At 37.7% G+C, this 22,396-nt stretch overlaps 1 protein-coding gene across 2 annotated transcripts in view; it reads left to right on the forward strand.

The window, feature by feature from the left end:
• The window catches only part of nlgn3a (neuroligin 3a), a 207,340-nt gene that overhangs the window by 181,359 nt on the left and 3,585 nt on the right, over window positions 1-22,396 (forward strand). For both annotated transcript variants that reach the window (XM_087799797.1, XM_087799798.1), the window contains one exon: window positions 1,039-1,828. In XM_087799797.1, coding sequence (XP_087655923.1) covers window positions 1,039-1,828 — 790 coding nt within the window. The remainder of the gene's footprint in view (window positions 1-1,038; window positions 1,829-22,396) is intronic.

The following is a 22,396-nucleotide window of genomic DNA, read 5'->3' on the forward strand; positions in this document are numbered from 1 at the left end:
TTGAAAAAAACCAATTAACCTGAAAAACTCCAAAGGGAGAGGTACAGTTGTTGACCTTGCACTTTCCAAAATGAGCTGAATTGATGGAATTCACACTCATTTTATATATATTAAATATGGTATACATCTTGGATGCAGATACATTTCCAGAAGGGGTCTTCTGCCCCCTTTTTGCCCCCTTACAATTAAGGAAATATTCCGCACTTAGTATGCAATACATATTGAATGTCGTCAAAATTCTATTTGAATTTTCATGGGGGTATGTTGCCCCCATTTTGCCCCCTTTCCTTCTACTTGATTCAGTTGCCCGCCTCCCTAAAATCTACAAGGTATTTAAAAAAAAGTTTATTGAAGCTTGTTCAGTGTTTTGCTTAAACACCCAGCAGCCAATATATTATAATGTGCTGCACAAGTACATTATTGAATTTCACAGGATACTTTTAATCCGTATGTAAGTAGATTTACTTTTGTAATTTAGGGTTTTAAATTTTACAGAAGGTTTCATGTGATATGTGTCTTCGTTTCCCATCAAGATTGTTTTCTTCATTTAAAGCAATATATTTCCCATAACGCTGGCGTCGGGTGTTTGTTTTATTATGTGTAACTTGTCTTGTAAAATCAATGTTTTTTTGTGGGATCAATTTGCTGACTTTTATGTTCATCCCGCCTCAGCTGACCCTGTTTTTAATCTTTTGGAGAAATGAATTTTTCCTCCTCCCGTGCTGCATGGCAATATTGTAAGCATCTACTCATGACACAGCAGTTGTGACCGTAGGGCTATTTGGGGATGGATGGGAGAAGGAAAGACGACAGGCTGCTGGGGCCGTTCTCCAGACCAGCTGCACAGTCATTATCACAGCCATGATTTCATTATTGTCCTGTGTGGCAACAAGGGCCACTTCCGTCTGGCCTCTGCTATTCTTATCAGCTCTGCGCCCGGCGGTCCCGCTTTTGATTGCAGAGGCACAAAATAAACAACTGTCGTGCCTGTAAATGTATTATCAGTGTAATAAACATCATTGTCGTTTCTTTCTCCAGGTCTGTTCCATCGAGCAATCATCCAGAGTGGGTCAGCGCTCTCCAGCTGGGCGGTCAACTACCAGCCAGTGAAGTACACGCGCCTGCTCGCGGAGAAGGTTGGTTGCAATGTTCTGGACACCCTGGACATGGTCGACTGTTTGAGGAAAAAGAGCTACAGGGAGCTAGTGGAGCAGGACATTCAACCTGCCAGGTACCACGTGGCCTTTGGACCAGTCATTGATGGTGACGTGATCCCGGATGACCCCGAGATTCTGATGGAGCAGGGGGAGTTCCTCAACTACGACATCATGTTGGGCGTCAACCAAGGAGAGGGCTTGCGTTTCGTGGAGAACGTGGTGGATTCGGAAGACGGCGTGTCTGGGAACGACTTTGATTTTTCGGTGTCAGATTTTGTGGACAGTCTCTACGGGTACCCGGAGGGCAAGGACACACTGAGGGAAACCATAAAGTTCATGTACACCGATTGGGCCGACAAGGAAAATCCAGAAACCAGGCGCAAGACTCTGGTGGCTCTGTTTACCGACCATCAGTGGGTCGAGCCGTCAGTAGTGACAGCAGATCTTCACGCCAGATACGGATCGCCCACTTATTTTTATGCCTTTTATCACCACTGCCAGAGTCTGATGAAGCCCGCCTGGTCAGACGCTGCCCACGGGGATGAAGTGCCCTATGTGTTTGGAATCCCCATGATTGGTCCCACAGACCTTTTCCCATGCAACTTCTCAAAGAACGATGTCATGCTCAGCGCTGTGGTCATGACCTACTGGACCAACTTTGCCAAAACTGGGTGAGTGAAGTTTTTTTTTTCATTTGACCACATGTGGTTTTAGTTATAATACGGTGGTTGCAATGACTGACACGTTGCAATGTATTTACCCAACATTATTTCCTACATTTATTTAATCTATACAATCAAATACTTATTTAGGCATTAAAAATGTATTTCATTGCAAGTAGCATTCCTGGACAGGAAGTCAAAAAGAAAGCAGTTCTCTCTACAGTGACAAAACCTTGAAAAGTTGGTACTTCAGAACAAGACCAAAATGTAATCTTGTGTTACTTGACATTACACATTTTTACCACCAATAACACTTGTCATCATGCTTAACCCAGTGTTGCCAGATTCATACCCATTGCACTTCTTTTGTTGAGGAGGTTGATACAGTTTTGGCAGCTTCTTACTTTTTTCACGTTTTAAGAAAATAGTTTTTGATAAATGAGACAAATGTAAAATACCAATTGAAGAAACATTTTGGAAGCAAGTTACACTTTCCTTGAAAATGTCATAACATTTATAGAGTACATTTAAATGCTAAATATGTTTACTGCTAATATGACAGTGAAAGGGGTGGGAGATACTTTACCTTTTTGCAAAATATTTCAAAATTTCAACTACCATCAACTATTTCCTACAAGGGAGGTCGTGGTTTGGTCTATTTCTTAAATTAGCTAAATGAATTTGATGAATTTAACAATGTGTTTTACCACAATGTGATGTTGATAAAATACAAACAAATACTATTTAAGCCACAAAGCTTTCGCAAAAACGGGGCATCGCTTGGCGCAAGTTGTTTGGTCGTTTTTTATTTTCCAGACGGCAAAAATAAGAAGGCGCCGTCGTGCAGTGACTGCCTTTGCTGTGAGTTTGGAGTCAGAGGGGTCATACTTCACATACCTTTATTTCATTACATCTCCAGCGGTGACGGAATCAAATTAAGAGTAGAACCTTACACAGTTTTTAGCATCAATTCATTCGAGTTGAATTCTCCTGAAGCAGCTTTTCTTCACAATTATCTGTCAGAAGTGTTTTATATTTCATGCGGAACAAACAGATGACAAGACCGTAACTGAGAGAATTGATGCGGACAGTTGACTGAAAGTTACCATAAATAACCAGGCGACTACAATTGATTGGTGTTTAAAACCGGGAGGACATTACGACCGCATGCAGGGATTCATTATGTCGCTGATTAAATAAATAGACGAGTACAAAACACACATTTATTTATGCATTCATCCAGATGTAGCAGAGGGTGTGTGTATAGTTGCATCACGGTTGTTTCAATCATCTTCATCTCCACCTTGGTAATTACACATGATTATGCAAATGTTTTGTTTTCATACTCCTTCAAAACACTTTGAATCGTGCACACAAGTAATAATACCACTTCAAGCTTGCTTATATAACATCTATTTTGTATGTTCATGCATATATTTTCATTATTTATGCTCATATTATAAGGTCCTGTGTGGGAGGAGGCCCCTCTGCTAACCTGGATTGGAGGCAGGAAACATACACATGAGTTTGAATAGAATTAAAATCAGCAGCAGCACAGGTTCTTTCCACAAATTTGGAGGATGTGCGGTAAAAGAAAAAGGGAAAGACACGAACACCGTGCCGCATCTCTGCAGGGGCATGTTGAATTGTCTCATTGGGCTTTATGCTTATTTCAGGTATTTTCTCTCAGGTGTGTGTGTAAAAAGAAGCCCCCCACTGAGTCACAATACCCGCTAGCCCCGCAAATAGCACTCCAGCATTGAGCCTGCACACGTCAATGTCTCCTTATAGCCTGCCTCCAGCTGGGACTGCTTATTATTGGTCTTTGTCGCGAGCCGAGCTTGAAGCAGAAAAACACATAAGAAGAAAGTCACAGAAATACACCTTTAAGTAAGCATGTTTAATTTGTGGGTTTATATTCTAATCCAAAGTAAAACATTTACTTTTAGAGTTTTTTTCTACTGATTTCACCAAACTTTAAACACACCGTGACTGATCTGACTGAATGTACTTTTTAAATCATGTGCATTATTTTCTTCATTTCTTTTTATAATTTAAATGAATTACAATACATTGCTTCCTCAAAGTTTTCTCATGTATATAATGTATTATTGTATAACCACTTAGTGTTTATATTTTGCTAGTTAGCCACAAAAAAAATGCAATTTTCAAAAATACGGTTAATCGTGATGAAGCTTCATGAAGCGTTGACCTTGTTTTCATTGATCTGTAGGTGGCGCTGTCAGTTCAAAACACGTTGTGAGGTTTCATTAAAGTAGTTCCTCAAAAAATGGCTTGTAGTTAATTAATTCATAAATCATTTAATCGTAGATCGCGCTTCATATGATGATAAGAAAAAGATAGATATACAGTAAATATAAAAATACAAAATTGTAAAAAATTTAATTTGTGACATGACTATAACTTAAATATAATTTTTCAATAGAGTATAGAGTTTCAAATTCATATTTACAATTATTTAATCTCATTTTATATATTTGTTTTCATTGATTATTAAACCTATTCAATTCACATTTATTTGTTTAAATTCCAATCAAATCTGATCCGTAAAAATCAAGTTTTGATAGCTTACTAACATTTCATTATCACATGTCTAGAATTAGAATTTAATTAATATTGAGTCTTATCGTTGAAGTGTAGCATGAACCAGAATTAGGATTATTCTACTCAGAAACACAAATTTGGATTATAATTGTTGATTTATTTTATGTGTTATCTGTTTTCATGATTTTATTCTTCAAAAAAAACAAACATGTTGTGTTTACCACACTGGTGATGTCAATAATCTAGAAAACAAAAAAAACACTCTAAAAGGGAATGTTTTTTAAACATTTTATCAACAACACATTGAGTCTTTGTGCGTCAAGTACAAACATGTAAATACGCCGAGTGATGAAGTGACGAAGACGGATTGACATAGTCTGCACAAAAACTGTGACGCAATCTTCAGGTCACAGAACCGCAAACTGGGTCTTGTGCTTTTAATTGTCAGAGAAATCTAATCTCAGCTCAGCTTGTGCCACATAAAAGGGGCAGCATGAAAAGGTGAGGCCTTTCAAGATGGAAAGTGAAGAAAGAGAGAGAGAGAGAGAGAAGATAAAAAAAACAAACATCTTTCGACCCATTCCTTTCAGACTTGTTTTTTGCCTGAACTTCGTGATTTCATTCTGCAGCCCTGAGAGTTAAGGGAGATGAAAAGTGGCCGATGCTTTTCCTCTGTTTGGGAAAAGTTTGAGTCTCCTATTTTGATATTCATCGTAGATGTGTGCTGCACGACTGTCGATGTTCCACCTCGCCAAAGAGCCTCATTGCGTTTCAAGGGAGCATGTTAAACACTTGAAATTGAATATTAAACTTCCCCTAAAAAAAAATTCTGTTTACAGTTTTCTCGTCTATTAAAAACAGTAATACTCTTTATATTAACTAGATGAAAGTCTATAAACAAGGCTTTCTTATTTTTTAAACAAAACTACCTTAACATTCAAGAAGAAATATCTTAAACCCCTGATTCTTTTTGACTCACACAGAGATGACATTTGCATCCAGTTGTTTATTGAGCAGCTCTGCTGGATCTCTGAGCTGCTGCAGGCAGAAAAACTGCAGATGTTTGTTCCAGGAGATTTTTTACATCTACCTACAGCTGTCTGTGCTATCACGCAGCCTTTGACAAAATAAATTCATGAATTTATTTTGTCAAGTTCAAAAATTGGTTAATTTTTGCATGAGGATTTCTATCTGTCTGTCCATCTATCTATCAGTCAACCTGTCTATCTGTCTGTCCGTCTATCTGTCTGTCCATCTATCAATCAATCTGTCTGTCCACCCGTCAGTCCGTCCATCCATCCGTCCCGCCGTCCATCTGTAAGTAAGTGCCTTTCTAGACCAGGGTCACAAAGCGCTTTAACAATCAATCTGCTGGTCCATCCATCCATCCCACCGTCCATCTATCTCTCCGTCCGTCTGTCTCTCTGTCCTTCTGTTTGTCCGTCCGTCTCTCTGTCTGTCTGTCTGTTTGTCTTCTGTTTCTATAAGTTTCTGTGTTCGTCTGTATCTATCCATTTTTCTATTAGTCAGTTGGTGTTGTATTTCTGTCTATCTATTCCTCTGCTGTATCTATAAGTTCGTCTTTCTATACATCCATCTATCTATTCGTCTGTTCGTCTGTTTGTCCGTCTTGTTCGACAGTTGTCTGTCCCTCTGTCTGGCCTCCAACTAGTCTCATTACTAGAAGACCAGCTGTTAAGAAATGTTAACAATCCACATTTTCATTCTTTATTTAATTGGTCATCACTGGTTCCTTTTTAAATATAACAAATGTCAGTTATACGGTTTTTATTTCCACCCTTTTGTTCTTTCTCGCTTATGAATGATTGACAAATCTCATTCCTTTGTTCTACTTCTCTTTAAGAGATTTGTGTTATATATGCGTTTTCCCACAAACAGAATACACCTTTGCTATTTAGGCTTAAAAAGAATATCTGTTAACATATCCTTAAAATAAATGTTGTGGAAATGAAGACGAAAAAAGCTCCACCATGTATGTCTATTTCTATTAAAAAGTTAGAAATGAAAAATGTAACACTCAATGAATGTGTCATTTATTGAAGCACCGTCATCGAATGTATCTGCTCGCCCAGCACCTTGAATCGATGTGTCGGTGAATGTGCAACACAAGCTTAAGCGTGACTATTGATTGATCTATTTTTCTACATAAATTACACTTGAACAAGCCTCTTGAATACAGTCAATATTAATGTCCTGCTTGTTTATTGTGAACCGACGGTTTCTCATTGAGGCTCCGAACCTTTGAACGCGCCTTTATTTTTTAAGATAGTTTCGACATGTGATTACATTTATAAAGAATTGGTTGTTAATTACATTTTCTTCAGGGAGCACGTTTTATACAGTGGCTGTAGTGAGGGGCCCTCAAGCAAAAATTAAGGAGTTAAAACTGAAAATCGAGTTTATTAAATCAAGCTAAATGTGCTAAAATTACAATCATTTATATAAAATTAAAACTAAAATAAATGTTGATTTTTTAATGTTTTATTTAGAATCAACATGCAAACATTTCAAACGTTCCTGCAAGATCTCAGTGATAACTGAGGACGAGAGGATACAATTGCCAAAATATTATGTTTAAAGCTGATGTTTGAAGATACAAAACAAATACATTGTGGTTCCTAGTATAGCAACATATGTTTCGCCCTGTATTGTAATACATATTGACAGACTCTTGCCAATTCGCACTCCTCGATTTGTTGATCATGTGTTGCACCCTATGTAGCTGGGACAAGTAGGAACAGAGAAATAACGATTTAACAATACAGCAAGTAAAGTATGTAGTGATAAATATTACAGCCTTAAGCTATGATAAGGGTTCTTCTGTGTAGCTGGGATAGGCTTTTTTAAAGGGAAAATAAATAATCACAAAAATGACAAAAGCGTCAGACAGAAGTTCTTAAACAACAATTGTACACTTTATGCACTGGTAATGGATAGAAGAAATTGCCAGGTAAGGAATCTGACTTAACGCTTTTACTTAAACAAAGACAAGGAATTAGAATTGGTTTAAATTCACTCATTTTTACTTGCAAGGAGAAAGAAAACAATGAGTTAAAATATCTTTCTTAATCCTTTCTGAAGCGCAGAGCTGTTAGTTCGCTGTTATATCGTGGTCAATTTTTACTAAATATCTCATTATAAAGGCTTCGGCCAAACACAAAATTCTACAACTTATTATCGCTCAAGGTCAGGGTTAAAGGTGTTTACCCCTTTTAAGCAGTACCACCAAATTCCTTTCTCACACAATCACTGATAAAAAAAATGGGGATGATAAATATAAGGGCCACGTTAATACAGTCGAGGGGCCGAACTTTGGCCGGATCTGTTCTATAGTGACAACTTACTTTTGTCTTTGAGGCTTTGCTTAAATGAAGTGGCTACAAATCCCAGACCCTGCCTCGACTCTAACCTGGCCTTCGCCCAAACAAACAGCAGACATCAAAACAATGAATTGCTCTTAACTCTTGACCCTCTGGCGTATCTGCCGCTGATCGATTGGGTTTTTACAAAGCAAAATGGAGCCTGGTTATAGATATACGTGCTCAGCCTCCCGCCACTGTCCACCCAAAGTCCTGCTGCACTGGCGGGATTCCAAACCCAGGGATTACAGTTGCAATTAGGCACTCAGATAGTAAAGAAACCGGGATTAAATGCCAGGAAAACACACGATGTGGAGGGTAATTTAATTCCAAGCCAAGCCGCAGAACCTACCATCAACTCTTTAGGGGGGATTGAGGATGTAAGATAATTTACATATCTTTCCAGCATCTCGTTTTTAGGATTATTCTCCCTCATTTAGCCCTCACTTGGGAATAAAGAAGTTTCTTACCACACCAGCCCGACCCAATCTGGCTCAGGAGGACATGCTTTTAATTAAGACCCAGTTGGATTCCCTTTGACTTTGCGGGCCTGCCATCTTCCCTCTCTCTGTAAAGCAGCTCTAGCTCCCCTTCCAGATGTTCATAATGAGCTGACCCAGATTGCACTTCCTGTCCTCCTCGCTAAACCGGCTGTAGGAACATGTGTGACACGATGTTGAGACACTTCGGCTGCATGTCAACAATGTGTATCACGTAGCAGGATTCTCCCCCGAAAGCTCTTTCTGCCCGTGGCTCTCTCTCTCTCTCTCTCTCTGGTGTGTCGTCTTTGCAGGACAAATCCCTGCTCGTGCGAGTGTCAGTGAGGCATAAAAGCAGTGAGAAGGCAACACGCTGTCAATCTTCTTAAAGCGTGTGAGCACATTTTCGTGTTGCCGTGATTAATGGCGAGAGTACTTACATGATTAGGCTGTTTGCTCCACACGAGAACTAGAACTTGTTTCAACTAAATCCAGCCTCTTCCCCCACCTGTCCTTCAGTACATCCATTCATTAAGTGATTGATCGTCACCATGGCAGGGTCACTGGACCTGTTTGCGATCTGAATAATGTAATCACTTGTTTGTTTTAGATTTTAATTTATTGGTGTTGTCATTAAAAAAAGAAACACTGAGACAGTGCATACCTCTGCCTGGGGTATAATTTCACATCACTTATATAAAAGTAAATCTGAATTCCTACGGGAGAAAATGAAATCCAATCAAGAAATCACGAGAAGAAGTCTGCATATGACAGGAAAAAAAGAATAAAATGAAATCCATTTATTCTCTTGTATTGAGTTTTTTTTTCCAACAGACAAGCATGACGATCACATAAAACTCCTTTTCGACTTTACAATTGTAATCCATGCAAATACATCTGGTCAGTCAAATACAAATCAAATCACAAACTTTAGATATAAAACTGTCAAGGAAACTCACAAATACATTAAATAAACTGTATTTACTTTTTGTCTTATATTATTGCATCACTCATATTTACTTTGTCACAATAGTTTGATGATTTCTTTATTTGGAAATCTTGAATTATATAATTATATATATATATATATATATATATATATATATATATATATATATATATATATATATATATATATATAGAAATAGTATAAAATTGTATATATTAAATGTATATATTATATATATTGAATTGAAATATACTTACTTGTCTGACTATAACACTTTTAAGTTACTACTTTTAAGGCTACTTCAATTGCATTACCTCCATAAAAGTATTTATGTATAATCAGAAAAATAATCAAAGCCTTGAACTCCTCATTGATTTACCTTAAAAAATACAGTTGGGATTTTTCAAATCAAGAATAACATGCTTCCAGCATCTTTTCTAAATTGTAACACTATTTTGTAACTCAGTTAGAAGTACAGCCATCAACAGTTTTTTAGAAGAAGTACCCTGAGACTAAGAAATGTGCAAAGAATGCTAATTACTGCTAATTGTATCTATTCGCGCTGAAGAGTTTTTTTTGTTGCGATTATGTTCAGTGTTTGAATGTCTCATTATTTTTTCTCTTTTTAAGTTTTTAAGCGAAATGCATTATTGAAGGAGGGCCACTTGGATGTCGACCTGATTAACATTCAAGGAGCCATTATCATTTTTTACAGACCAGGTCAGGGGCCAAACGAAAATGTGCATTTTCCAATCTTTCTGTAATATAAAAATCCTTAGCTTTCATTTTTAATCTTTGTATATCCAAAGCTCCACGTTTTTTCTCTTCCTTTACCAAATGTCAAATTCCTGTTCTTTAAGTTTTACTCTTATTGTGAGTCTTGATATAAATCTTGTAATCCATAATCTCTGTTCCTTATCTTAAATACTGGCAGCTTTATAGGTCAAAATATCAAGATACACATGAATCTACTTTGATTTTGAGACAACCTTTTGGCGAGCCACATAAAAACACTTTTTCACAATTCGTGATGTTTTTTTTATTCCTTTATATGTGCAGAAATTGTAATAAATATGTATACATTTTTCCCCAAAATACTGTAATGATCAAACACAATAATAATAAGATTGATTGATAACATTGATACACAGATTCTATGTTAATCATTGTATACTTTGCTTTGCCATCCATCCATCCATCCATCCATCCATCCATCCATCCATCCATCCATCCATCCATCCATCCATCCATCCATCCATCCATCCATCCATCCATCCATCCATCCATCCATCCATCCATCCATCCATCCATCCATCCATCCATCCATCCATCCATCCATCCATCCATCCATCCATCCATCCATCCATCCATCCATCCATCCATCCATCCATCCATCCATCCATCCATCCATCCATCCATCCATCCATCCATCCATCCATCCATCCATCCATCCATCCATCCATCCATCCATCCATCCATCCATCCATCCATCCATCCATCCATCCATCCATCCATCCATCCATCCATCCATCCATCCATCCATCCATCCATCCATCCATCCATCCACCTTCTCTCTCTCTCTCTCTCTCTCTCTCTTTCTCACTTCACAAACCCCTCTGTGTATTTTACATCCCAAATAAGAGCTAAAATATGCAGCATTGATTGCTTTGTCTTAAGTGACAGAAGCTGCCAATGAAACAAATGTAGATAAAGGAGAATACATGCTGCAGTTTAGCAGACAGCAGATTTACAACCTCACTGCTTGTCAATTTCTCACGAGGTCGCCTGTTTCTGACTTCATACAAGTCTTGTGCTGTTCACTGTCAGGGGTAGTAGAACCAGCAAACCCTGCATTTATAACAGATTTGTTACCAGTATCCTGGTCTGCATTAGCAGAGTTAGAGAGGAGATGTTTGCTTGTTAAGGAGACGAAATTCTATTGATCGGTGTCTGTGGGCTGAATTCACAAAGAGAAGCGGTCGGAAACACAAGATGGACATTTACCTGAGATCAACCTTAAATTTAAACATAAGGAATGAGTTTCAGTAGCCGTTGTATCTTATCAACTGCGACATAAAGCACATTTATTATGACACTGATAATGAATCAGTTGGGAAAAAACAAACTTGATTACAAAAATGTGCACATCTGTTATGTTACAACGGGGATGTTAAACTCAACCACAAAAAGTAAGTAATAAGTATGTCTGATTGTGGTAATATATTTACATTTTAGAGGGTTCAATCTCAGGGCAACTAAGTGTTGATTTAAGTGTGTCTTAAATAAATATTGGACCACTGTTTTACTCATCTGTATGAGTACAAAACTCTCTTTACATTGAAATATTTACATTAGAAAATGATCTTAACTGAAAACACAGTTTTTCTGAAATTGAAATCATGTTTACAATAACCACGCCCACTTTGCTGTGATAAGTTGAGCATCAATGTTTGTCACCATGCGCCATCAATCCAGCTAGTCTCCACCTCCAAGTGACTCGTTGTATAAACAAAGCGGTGATTATAGCTTTTCATTATTATATCATAATGAACTTCGCTCTCGTAACCTCTCGTTCGTTCAGATTTCAGACAGGGGAGAACTTTATAAAGAAGTAACTTTAAAACATCATGATGAGGAACTTACTGCATCTTGAAGAGGAAGACTTCAGCATTGAAACATCAGGAGAGTTGGAATTTCACATTAGTTGCCCTTTGAATATCTCTATGTGTGTCCTCCTTCACCAAACACTCAAACAATCATTTTCAACAACCGTTATGCTTTTATTGTACATCTCGGAATAGTTGTTGACATCTACAATCTATGTTTATTATCTTATCTTTAATACTGGCATCCTTATAGCTCACCATATTAACATAAACATAAAATTAACTTTGATTTTAAATCAACCACCCTGCTGGCTACACAAATATTTGTCCGACCATGTTTTTGACACATGTGTTAGGGTGTGCTAAGGTAGATAAATTACCAATTGAGAAGACACATACTTGTTTTAAGACCTTGGCTCCCAAGCTGCCAGAAACTAACTAAACATTGAATTATTCATGTGGTTTATTAATGTTAATTCTAACTGAGGGAATCATGCATGTGAGATTTGTAGAGATGTGTGGATTTATATTCACAACATTAAACAAAACACAATTTAAATAAACAGTTTTAATTCCTGCAAGTACAATTTTAAATATGTTTTAAAATATGGTCCTTCATGAGGGATTATTATGATACTTTTCACACGCTTATATTTTCATAATTCATACTATTTCACACACTTGGTCGATGAGGAATGTTGTGTTCATGCTAACCTTGCTGCTCTACGGACAGTCAATTGATTTATTCGCGCATAAAATAAGACATTATGGATTTTATCCTTGAGTTGTGTTCACGTATTCATCATACAGCAACTTCGGTTTCAAACTCTTACATCATTAGCTTCCTCTGGAATGAATGTTTGCTCAAGGGTTTTCTCAGGTGATGTTATCTTCAGTGTGAAAAATATTATGAAGTATGTGTATAGATGCCAAAGAAAAGGCTGTGGGGGAGGAGTGTTTTCTTTCTTTCATCCTGCTGTCACTCATTTAATCATAGGAATCAATAGGATCCATAATAAGGAGTGGTCCAAGTGTTGTGTCCTCCAACACTTCTGCACGCCCCAAAGTCACAGCGTCTCGCCCTGCATCACTTAGCCTGCTGAACTGTCGGCTGCCATTAAATATGAACCACACATCACTCAGGCGCCACACCAGCGTGCAACCACTAGAAGGTTAAAAGACCAACGCCTGATCATTTCCTCGCCCTTAGCTGGAGTTTCCCTCCGAGCAACAGTATCTTTATGACAAGACGGCCAATTTTCTTTTTAAACTGGGAAAATAAACTAGTGTTTTTGTGGAAGACAGGATAAAAGAAAACAAATACAATGAAGGATCCAGGAGGAGGTTTCACATCCGGATGAATATCCCCCCAGAAACTGAGGCACAATGTTTTCACGATTCGGCAACAATTATGTTGGTATTCAGAAAATAGTTGCTCGTTTGCTTCTTCATTTGGGACAAAAGTTTTGATTGAAAAAAAATTACAATTTGAAGATAAACATTGAGTGTCTTTTTTTTATTAAAGATAAACATTGAGTGTCTTTTTTTTATTAAAGATAAACATTCAGTCAATGTTGAAAAAAGGCTTTTCTTTTTTTTTGGGCAATTTGATGATTGTTAGGTAGAAGGGGCTCAAGATAATTTTTGATTTTCCTTTGAATTCCTATTTTTCAAACATTTCTGTTTCACTCTGATTTGTTTTCCAAACAAAGACAAACTGTTTTGCTCTGTCTCATGAGATGACACCTTCTTTTTTGCAGTCAAATAAAAGCCAACAATTTCTTTAGAGTACAAAGCTGTTAGTTTGAATCCCTGTGAAGTTGTCAATATGAACATGCTAAACATTTGTACGTCACTGTGGGCAAAAATGTATGTTTTTATGGTGGGCATGAACAGCCCCTACTTTTCTTCTTCCTTCTCGTCCAAAAATACACACTTAAAAACCTCCAAAAACCTCCATACTGCTCGTCTGTAACGTCCTTCTTGTATTGAAGCCTCAGCAAGAAGAAATGTTTGGGAAAAAATTAAACAAGACTATATTTTACATTTATTTTTCACACCAGATTTACTCATGTTCCTGACTGTCTAACATGTCAGTCTGTTAGCTTCTGCTACAAACAAGCTTAAAAAACTGTCTTAAATTAACATTTTTAGTCTTAAGTCTAGGCTTCAATACCAGAGGGGCATTACAGACGAGCAGTAGGGAAGTATAAGATGTTTTATTGTCTTTTTGGACGAGGAAACTTTCTTTCAGAAAAATCCTGATGGTGAAGATGTTACAAGCTAAAAGAAATCTTGAGGAATTTTAAGTAGTGATGTGTTGTTTCATGAAGCAGTGTTGTCATGCTCAGAGCTCTGTAGTTTGTCCTCACTTTTTATAAGAATGGTTGCTTAAAAGCCAAGATTATAGTGCCATCTAGTGGGCTCTGAAAAAGAGGACACCGCTTCGTGATGCTTCATCGGATCATTTCCCATTAAAACAATAGTAATTGCTCTACAGTATAACTAGAAGCACAACTATATATATACAGTAAATATATTTGCAATGTCTATAAATGTAAAAATCAAGGTCTGTTTGCTAAACCCGGCTGGCAAATCAATAAGGGCAAGGTAAAGGGGGCACAAAGGGGGCAAATATATGATATTCTAAGTAATGGAGAATTATAACTTATTTTGTTACTTGTAAGGGGGGCGAATGGGGGGTAGAAGACCCCCATATACATTCAATTTTGATTAAATGTAAACCATATTTATGAAAAACAATATTGTGATTTCAATAATGTGAGCTCCTTTCTGCGATTGTAAGACCCATAATCCACCTGAATTTACTCTTCTCTCCCACTCTCTCTCTTCATAGTTTTCGGGTTATTAGATTCCCGATTGTATTTTTTATGTCATCCTTTGTCATTTTTATGTCTTTCCATTTAAGTAATTTCATTTTTTTTTCTTTTTTCTTCAGACCCTCCCTAAAGCAAACCTGACTTTTTATTTTCATTTCAAATACAATGTGCTATTGCAATATGCAAGAACAGAGCCATTAAATACAACAAGCCTGGCACCAGGAACATAACCGCCCTGAGGGAATATGTTCCTCAACGGTGACAGCAGCTAAAATAAACAGCGCTCAACTTTGCACATTTTTAGCAGCCGGGCAAAATTACGACTGGTGTCACTGATTTAATGCATGTCCCTTGTTTTATGCTGAGGAGCCTCGATTAAAAAAAAAAATCCCGATTCCTTGAGCGGAGTGAAAATAGATTCTTGTCGTCCGCCTCGGGCCATCTAAACGTGTCCTCTCAGATTTGGTGATGGCTAGGTCTATGATCACTCAAGCGCTTCAAATTACATCAGGATGAAAAGGGAAGGAGGTACATGGGAAATGAAAAAAGAAAGACAACGATATTCATTCTCTCCTCTATCTACCTTTTACATCAGTGCTCGCAGTTATGGCTTTGAATAGGTAATAAGCTCCGGTTTTGTTCCGCCTCATCTGCAGGTAGGGCTGGAAGTTGTTTCTGTCACCCGGGTGGGAAAACTCTTACATAAAGCTTTTTTTCTAATATCATCCAAGAGTCCTGTCATCGTCGCCCTGTGTTCTCGCGTGGCCTCTGGGGTCATTATATCAGGATGAATTACAAACACAAACAGGCCAAAAGAGAAGGTGTACGATCACAGATAAGAACGTACAGGGACACTTAAACACGCTCGGTTGGCTAAGGTTAGCGAGGGTCATCAGGTCGTGGAGGGGTGTTGTAGAGGGGGTGGACAGAGAAGAAGATGAAGGTGGCGCTAATAGAACCACAGCCCTATGAAAACATCAGAGGGAATCAGAAAAGGGGCCATTAAAATGCCTGCTTTTATGAGGTTTATAATCCCTCTCTGCCTGGAGTCCAGCCACTGCTCCAATGACCGTTCTGATTAAGTGGGAGGCTTGACAGGCGGACGCCTATCAGCCAATGCAGCGGAGCTCCGACAGCACCACAAACATCACGCCAGGACCGTCGCCCAAGTCTTCGCCCGGTATCCAGAACACCTACAGCAGGAGAGTGTTCGGTTTAATGGGCCGGCTGTTGGTATATTTACATGCGGAACGATAGATTGACCACGAGGTCTGAGTGCCCACTCTGTTTTAATCTCGGGCTATTCAAGCTGTCAGCAGAGATTGCCAAAAGTCTAATTGGCTTAAATAGTGTTTAGTTATTGTGGGTAATTAGTCTTTACTATTGCAACATGTCTGCTAAAAGCCCATCAAGTTCATGAAGAGTCATTAATCTCTTTTGTTTATTCTAGTGAATCTATTTTTGTCAGACAGACCAACAAGACGAGGCTTTTTTTTTTAACCTAAAGATCCAATCAATGAGTCGGTTCTGGCTTTAAAAATGAGTCTTCTGATGCAAAACCGATTTGTACGACCACACAACCTGAGCGACAACATTGATGTCGGATGTGGCCACACATCTGAGCAGCACATCCTGTCTCCGGGAATATAACTGAAGAATGTTTAATATTCTGCCATCACAGAGACATCAGTTGACTGCTTTTTGTGTAAACATTTGATCACAGTCTTTTTTTCAGGCTTACCAGTTGTCAAATTTTCAAAAATCTAGACAGTTAGCACAGCATTGGTCTTTTGTTGCCATAATATTCACAAACATCAAAACCTAAGATACCAAACTAACAGCAATGTTGGCCAAAACACTCAAGAGCGAAGATATTTTTTAGTCTCTCCCCTTTTTTTTTAAACTGAGCTTGTTGCTGTTGTTTTTTGATGACTGATATTTTGTTCACTCTAAGAAATGATGTCAAACATCTATTCCACCATATTGTAAACAGTATTTCTACTGTACATCCTGTAGTAGACATTAAAGGAAAAAACAATGCTCAATGCTTCTAAGTGAACATTACATGTGGACTTACAGTTCTTACTAAGGCTTAAGCATTAAGTTAATACAATTATTTTATGTAAAATTTTCTTTTCTTTATGAATATCTGACACTTACTTCAGAGACAAATCCTTCAAATATTTGTGAATCCAGATGCATAAAGAATGTAGTTTGAAAGCAAAATAGAAAAGAATAAATAAAGAGCAAAGGGGGCGTGCCTTGCTGAATCTCCCTAGCCCAGAAATATTAAACGTTAAGTATTTATCCTATGTATCGTCATCATGATACTGAATATTGGTACGATTGGTATGTTTGCATTCATCCGATCACAACAACAACACACACCTTAAGTGAGAATTGCCATGACTAGACTAGATAGATCTTCAAATTATTTGTGGATCCAGATGGTATTCAGAACACCCCTTAAAAAAAAATAAAAACATTAGTTTCTGGCTCATCAACAAGAATACCAGAAAATTCTCAATAATAATTATCTCAATAATCACAGGGTGTTTGTGTGTTAAAAATAATTCCAAAACTAAAATATTGAATAAGAATCTCTTTGTTTGATGCCGCAGCGTCTCCGACTCTCCCTCCTACTGTTCCATGCCTCAGTGGCAGTTTTATTTTAGATTAAGATGCTTTTGAGTCTCCATTTACACAACAAACACATGCGACCTGAGAGTCCAATCCTGACAACCTTCCCTTGTACCTTCCTAGGCTCGATTGCACTGTGTATCTTCAATATGTTTGGGATGCATGTATGCCTTGTTTAAAATAGACACACAATAGCGTAAAGGACATGATGTGCCATGATCCAGAATTGTAGAAAATTAACGCTTGTCCACCGGACTGAGGGTAAAACGAGGGCCAGTTGTGTCTATTTTTCCCCTGTAAGCTACATTGTTATAGTCATTTAGGACAGTGATTTTAAACTTGTAGGTCAAAAGTATCAGTCATTTTAGTAGGTCAGTGGCCAATGAAAATAATTTAATTTCAAAATGGAGAAGATTAAAAACTACTCATATTCTTGTACTATATTGGAAAAAAAACATTAGCTTAACATGGTTTGGATCAAACATTGCAGAACAGGAATGATGGTATGAGTCTATGTTTAATTTTTAAAGATGTCATTTTTACTGTAAGAAATAATTACCTTGAAGCCTTTTTGACCCCAATTCTGTCAGTTCATAGTTTCTTGTAATAACTTCTTATAACATCATTGCGGTTTATCTCTCGCTTCTGTGCATAGTATATTTGTTCTATCCATAATTTGATAAACTAAGAAAAAATAAAAACAATAAGATTTTTTAACCCGTTTAAAAAGCTGCTACAATATTACAATCAGATCATGATTATCTTGTGCACTGTGAACATCATCAAAATTCCATATTATTCTTCTTATTATACTTTTATTAAACAGGAATTTGACTTTTAAGATGTTTTATCAAGTTGACGAATAAACAGAGTGGATTAGGTTTTGCTTTCCTAACATTGAAGCCCACAAGAGTTTGACCAGCCACTGAACCTGCACATCTAACAAAATTGCAAGAGCTGTCAAAGAGAAGGAAGTTGGAAGTTCTAGCACCTCTGGGTGCTACTCTTGTTCATATAAAAGGATCATATTCATCAAATTGAAAAAACCAAGTCTACTTCAAATGTGTTTAACTCAAGTCCCTGGGTCCAAATCTTTCTTTCAAAGTCATATTTTTTCATAACATTTTGGAAGTCCATCCACCTCTGTGTGCTACTCATGTTTATATAATTGGATAATATTCATAAAGTTAATAAGAACAGTCTAGTTCACGTGTGTTAAACTTAAGACACAGGGTCCAAATCCGGCCTCGCTTTTTTACGGCCCGCACAAACTTTAGGTATGAATAGTTTAAAAATAAATAAAGTATCTTAAAGTTAGTTTTTTTTTCAATGTTCATGTTATGAACTACATAGATTAAAAGCTGTCTGTCTGTTTTGTGTTTAGCATAAGAGTTGCAAATTAATCTGTAAATTCTTTAATCTTTTAGATTGATGATGATCAAAATTATTTTTTTTACCACCAGGAAGAATCTACTTGAGAGAGGAGACAAAACGTATTTTTGCTTTTTATGCTAAATTGGCTTTCGATAATTGGATGACAACCTGTCAATTCTGTTAAGAATCTAATCATTTTGTATTGAGATTGTGGATGTTGACTTAGCAAGCTATCTTAGAGTTCCATCCCCTTGTGTTTTGGAGCTAGTTTAAATGAAGTGATTGAGTTCTTGTTCACAGCTGTTCACCTGCTCCTTGGATCACTCGCTTTCCCTACACCGAGGTAACCACCTGCAGCTACGATCCCAGCGGTTTCAAATAGAAAAACTGGGGCAGCATTATTGAATCCAACGGTACGACAACACATATCAAAACTTCTACCCTCCCAGTGCTGATTGAGAGGGTTAACCAGGAGACGGTTCACATCAAATACGAGACACTGAGCGCAGCTCTTTGACTGCAGGTCAGGTTCTGACTTCAAAGCATGTACTTAGACCAAAATTGAGGAGTAGTGCTAGAAATTGTTCAAAGGAATCAAGTGTGTTTACTTTCAGCTTACTCTAAAATACTCAGTAAAAGACATGCCGGTGGTAAAAGATCATTTTTTCTTTGTAACTTCTACGTCAGCTGAATTCATTCTTTCTAATTTTATGAACAAAAGTGTTCGACATTTCCATCACATTCAGACAGTCTGGTGCTGGAGGAGGACGAGATACCTGGAAATAGGATTGTGAGAAATAACCAAAAAGAAAAAAAGTTCCAGGATGCTCCAGAGTTGGCTATAATGCAAAGAATTCTTAATCTAGGTCAAATGTAGAAGAGCTGCTGTAGATTTTAATGGAATTAAAAGCCACAAAAGGTCCCCCGCTGGGAAGAAAGTGAGACTGAGGATGGAGTGGAACCACATATAGCTGTTGCAAAGTATTTGTCAGAAGGTTCTGAGAGAGAATCCACATTTTGGTTTTGCATATTGCTGGTGTGCGGTTCCAGACAAAGTCTGGTTTTAATGTTTTAGAGTCTCATTTTGAGGAAAAACTGCAAACGTTTTCCAACAAAAGGTTTTGTCATAAAATACACTCACTTTTCTCTGTTTATTTTTTTTGAAGCGGTATATAGTATAATCTTTTTGAGACCTAATGAAACAGATGATGCTGTATCATGATACAGTTTGAAAGGCCACTAGATGGCACTCTCAGTGACAACAAATCTAGAGATGTATATATATATATAGTGGCCTTTCAAAATGTTTCAGGTATAATGATACAGTGTTTACTGCAAAGCTGTTTCACTATGCCATATAAACCCATCGCTTTGATATACTGACATTTTAATTTTGCCAAGGAAGTTATGTTACTGAAGCCTCATGAAAGAACTTTGTAGTGAAGGCACGAGTATCATGATACAGTGCCTTCATTTTGAAAGGCCGCTAGATGGTACTATACAGTAGGTTTTAAAATGATGCTGAGGTGTCATGGAATTGGTACAGTAGAGGCAAAGATTATAATGCCGAGAGTGCCATCTAGTGTATCAAATTGTATCATGATACTCTGTTTCACTTTGCCATATAAACCCATTGGATATACTTGGATATACTGACATTGTAATTCCGCCAAGGAGGTTATGTGATCATCTTTGTTTATGTTACTGAGGCTTCATGAAACACTTCATCATGATATACAGTCGATTCTTAATTTTAAAGGCCACTATATGGTACTCTGGTGTCATTGAATTGGTAGATCAGAGCCAAATATTATAAAGCAGATAGTATCATTATACAGTGTCGTCATTACACACCTGCTTCATGAAGCCCTAACAACCCATCATTATGATGTACTGTCATTTTAATTCTACCGAGTTGGTTTTGTTTTCGGTTAATCTATTGGTAGTGATGGATTAATAAGGCCCGATGAACAAGCTGTGTAATAAAGACACTATATCATGATACAGTGATTTTGAAAGATCACTAGGAGGCGGACTAGTTTGAAAATTATGCCAGGTGTCGTTTAATTAGTAGATTAGAGCCAAACACAACTGTTTCATGAGGCCTCATCAACCCATTTCATGGATATTCTGACATTTTGAATTCTGCCAAAGAGGTTATGTCGACGTCTTTGTTCATCTGTTACACAGTGGATGACTATCTGGGTTTACAACTATTTTGAAGGATTTGTCACTGCTGCGAGTGTCAGAAGACTACTGCCAACAAGATTGCAAATGTTTCAAATGGATCTCAATCCATTAGGCAGAGACAATATTACAAATACAATTTCAAACTCTGTCTCTTAATGTGTGAGCGCGTGTTCAAGAAAGAAAAAAGATGAAAGAATTCACCTGTTTGACAAACCCACTGTTCCCGGAATCACGCAGGCAGCAGACAAGCACGTCCCAGGCTGTTTCATTGACGTCTTGTTCTCTGGCATGTTGTGCATGGGGGAGATCAATATGACCTTACCTCCCGCACCCCCTCCTTTGAAACGTAATTACAGATATTCCGCTACAAAGTCATCATAGCCTGCCTGTCAATATTCATTGGGGATCATTAAGGGACTAATAAAAGAGGTTATTTACAGGCCGCTGTGCTGACACCAGCTCAGGTCCAGGGATTCAGCTTTATCTCAATTTGCTTTGCCCCCCTTTTTTCCTTTTTTTTTCCTTTCCCTCTTGCACGCAAACACACACACACATACACACACATACACACACCTCTCCCTGAAGCACTGACCTGAAAAAGAAAAATTGACAGCAGAGAAACGAAAAGCGTAGAGGATGGAGGTTGAATTCTTTTGGCAGGGTTTTTAATTCTCTTGGCCTTGTTCGACGCTTGTAAGCTCGACCTATAAGGACAACAACTGTGTGTGTGTGTGCGTGCATGAGTTTGTTTGTGTGTGTCAGTGTTTGTCTGTGTATGTGTGTCTGATTGTGCTTGTTGTGTGTCTGTATGTGATTATTGTGTGTGTGTGTTGGTGTTTGTCAGAATGTGTGTGTGTTTGTGCATTTGTTTATCTTTATTCAAAGATAGATCGATAAATAAATAGATTAAATTTGTGTGTGTCGGTGCTTTTGTCATCGCCTGGGTTTGTTTTCGTGTGCGTTTGTCTGGGTGCGTATTTGTCTATTTGTGTGCATGTATGTGTGTTGTTTTTGTGTATTTGTGTTTGTGTGAGTGTATTTGTGTATTATTCTTTGTGTGTGTATGTTTTATTTCAGTGTGTGTTCTTGTGTGTGAGTATTTTTGTGTGTGACTGTTTGCGTTTGTATTTGTGTATGTTTGTGTGGGTGTCAGTTTGTCTGGGACATATACTATACATTTCTTGCTGATGACATTTGCAGAAGCATGTTGTGCAAAGAATTAAAAATTGGTTTGATGTTACACAAGTGAGTATGAACAGCCACAATAAGTCTCATCGCGGTGGAAGGATTGACATGTGTTGATATAAACCATAGATCAATATGTTGACTGTAATTGAAACGGTGGTCAAGCAGCATTGACGCATGACGACTCAAAGGTGAAACAGAGACATCTGTAGGTCAGGCGAGAAACTGCCGGTTCAGAAAAACATTTCTCTCATATTCAATTCCTTCAGTCGGGGTCGACACCAGCAGAACTCTGCTGTTGCATCGTGTATCTCGATGAATATGTCCACTCCTGTTCACCGCCACACACTGTGCTGCCCTCACCGCACA

This window comes from Callionymus lyra, chromosome 9, assembly GCF_982586985.1.
Source record: "Callionymus lyra chromosome 9, fCalLyr1.hap1.1, whole genome shotgun sequence".
Taxonomy (NCBI): Eukaryota; Metazoa; Chordata; class Actinopteri; order Syngnathiformes; family Callionymidae; genus Callionymus; species Callionymus lyra.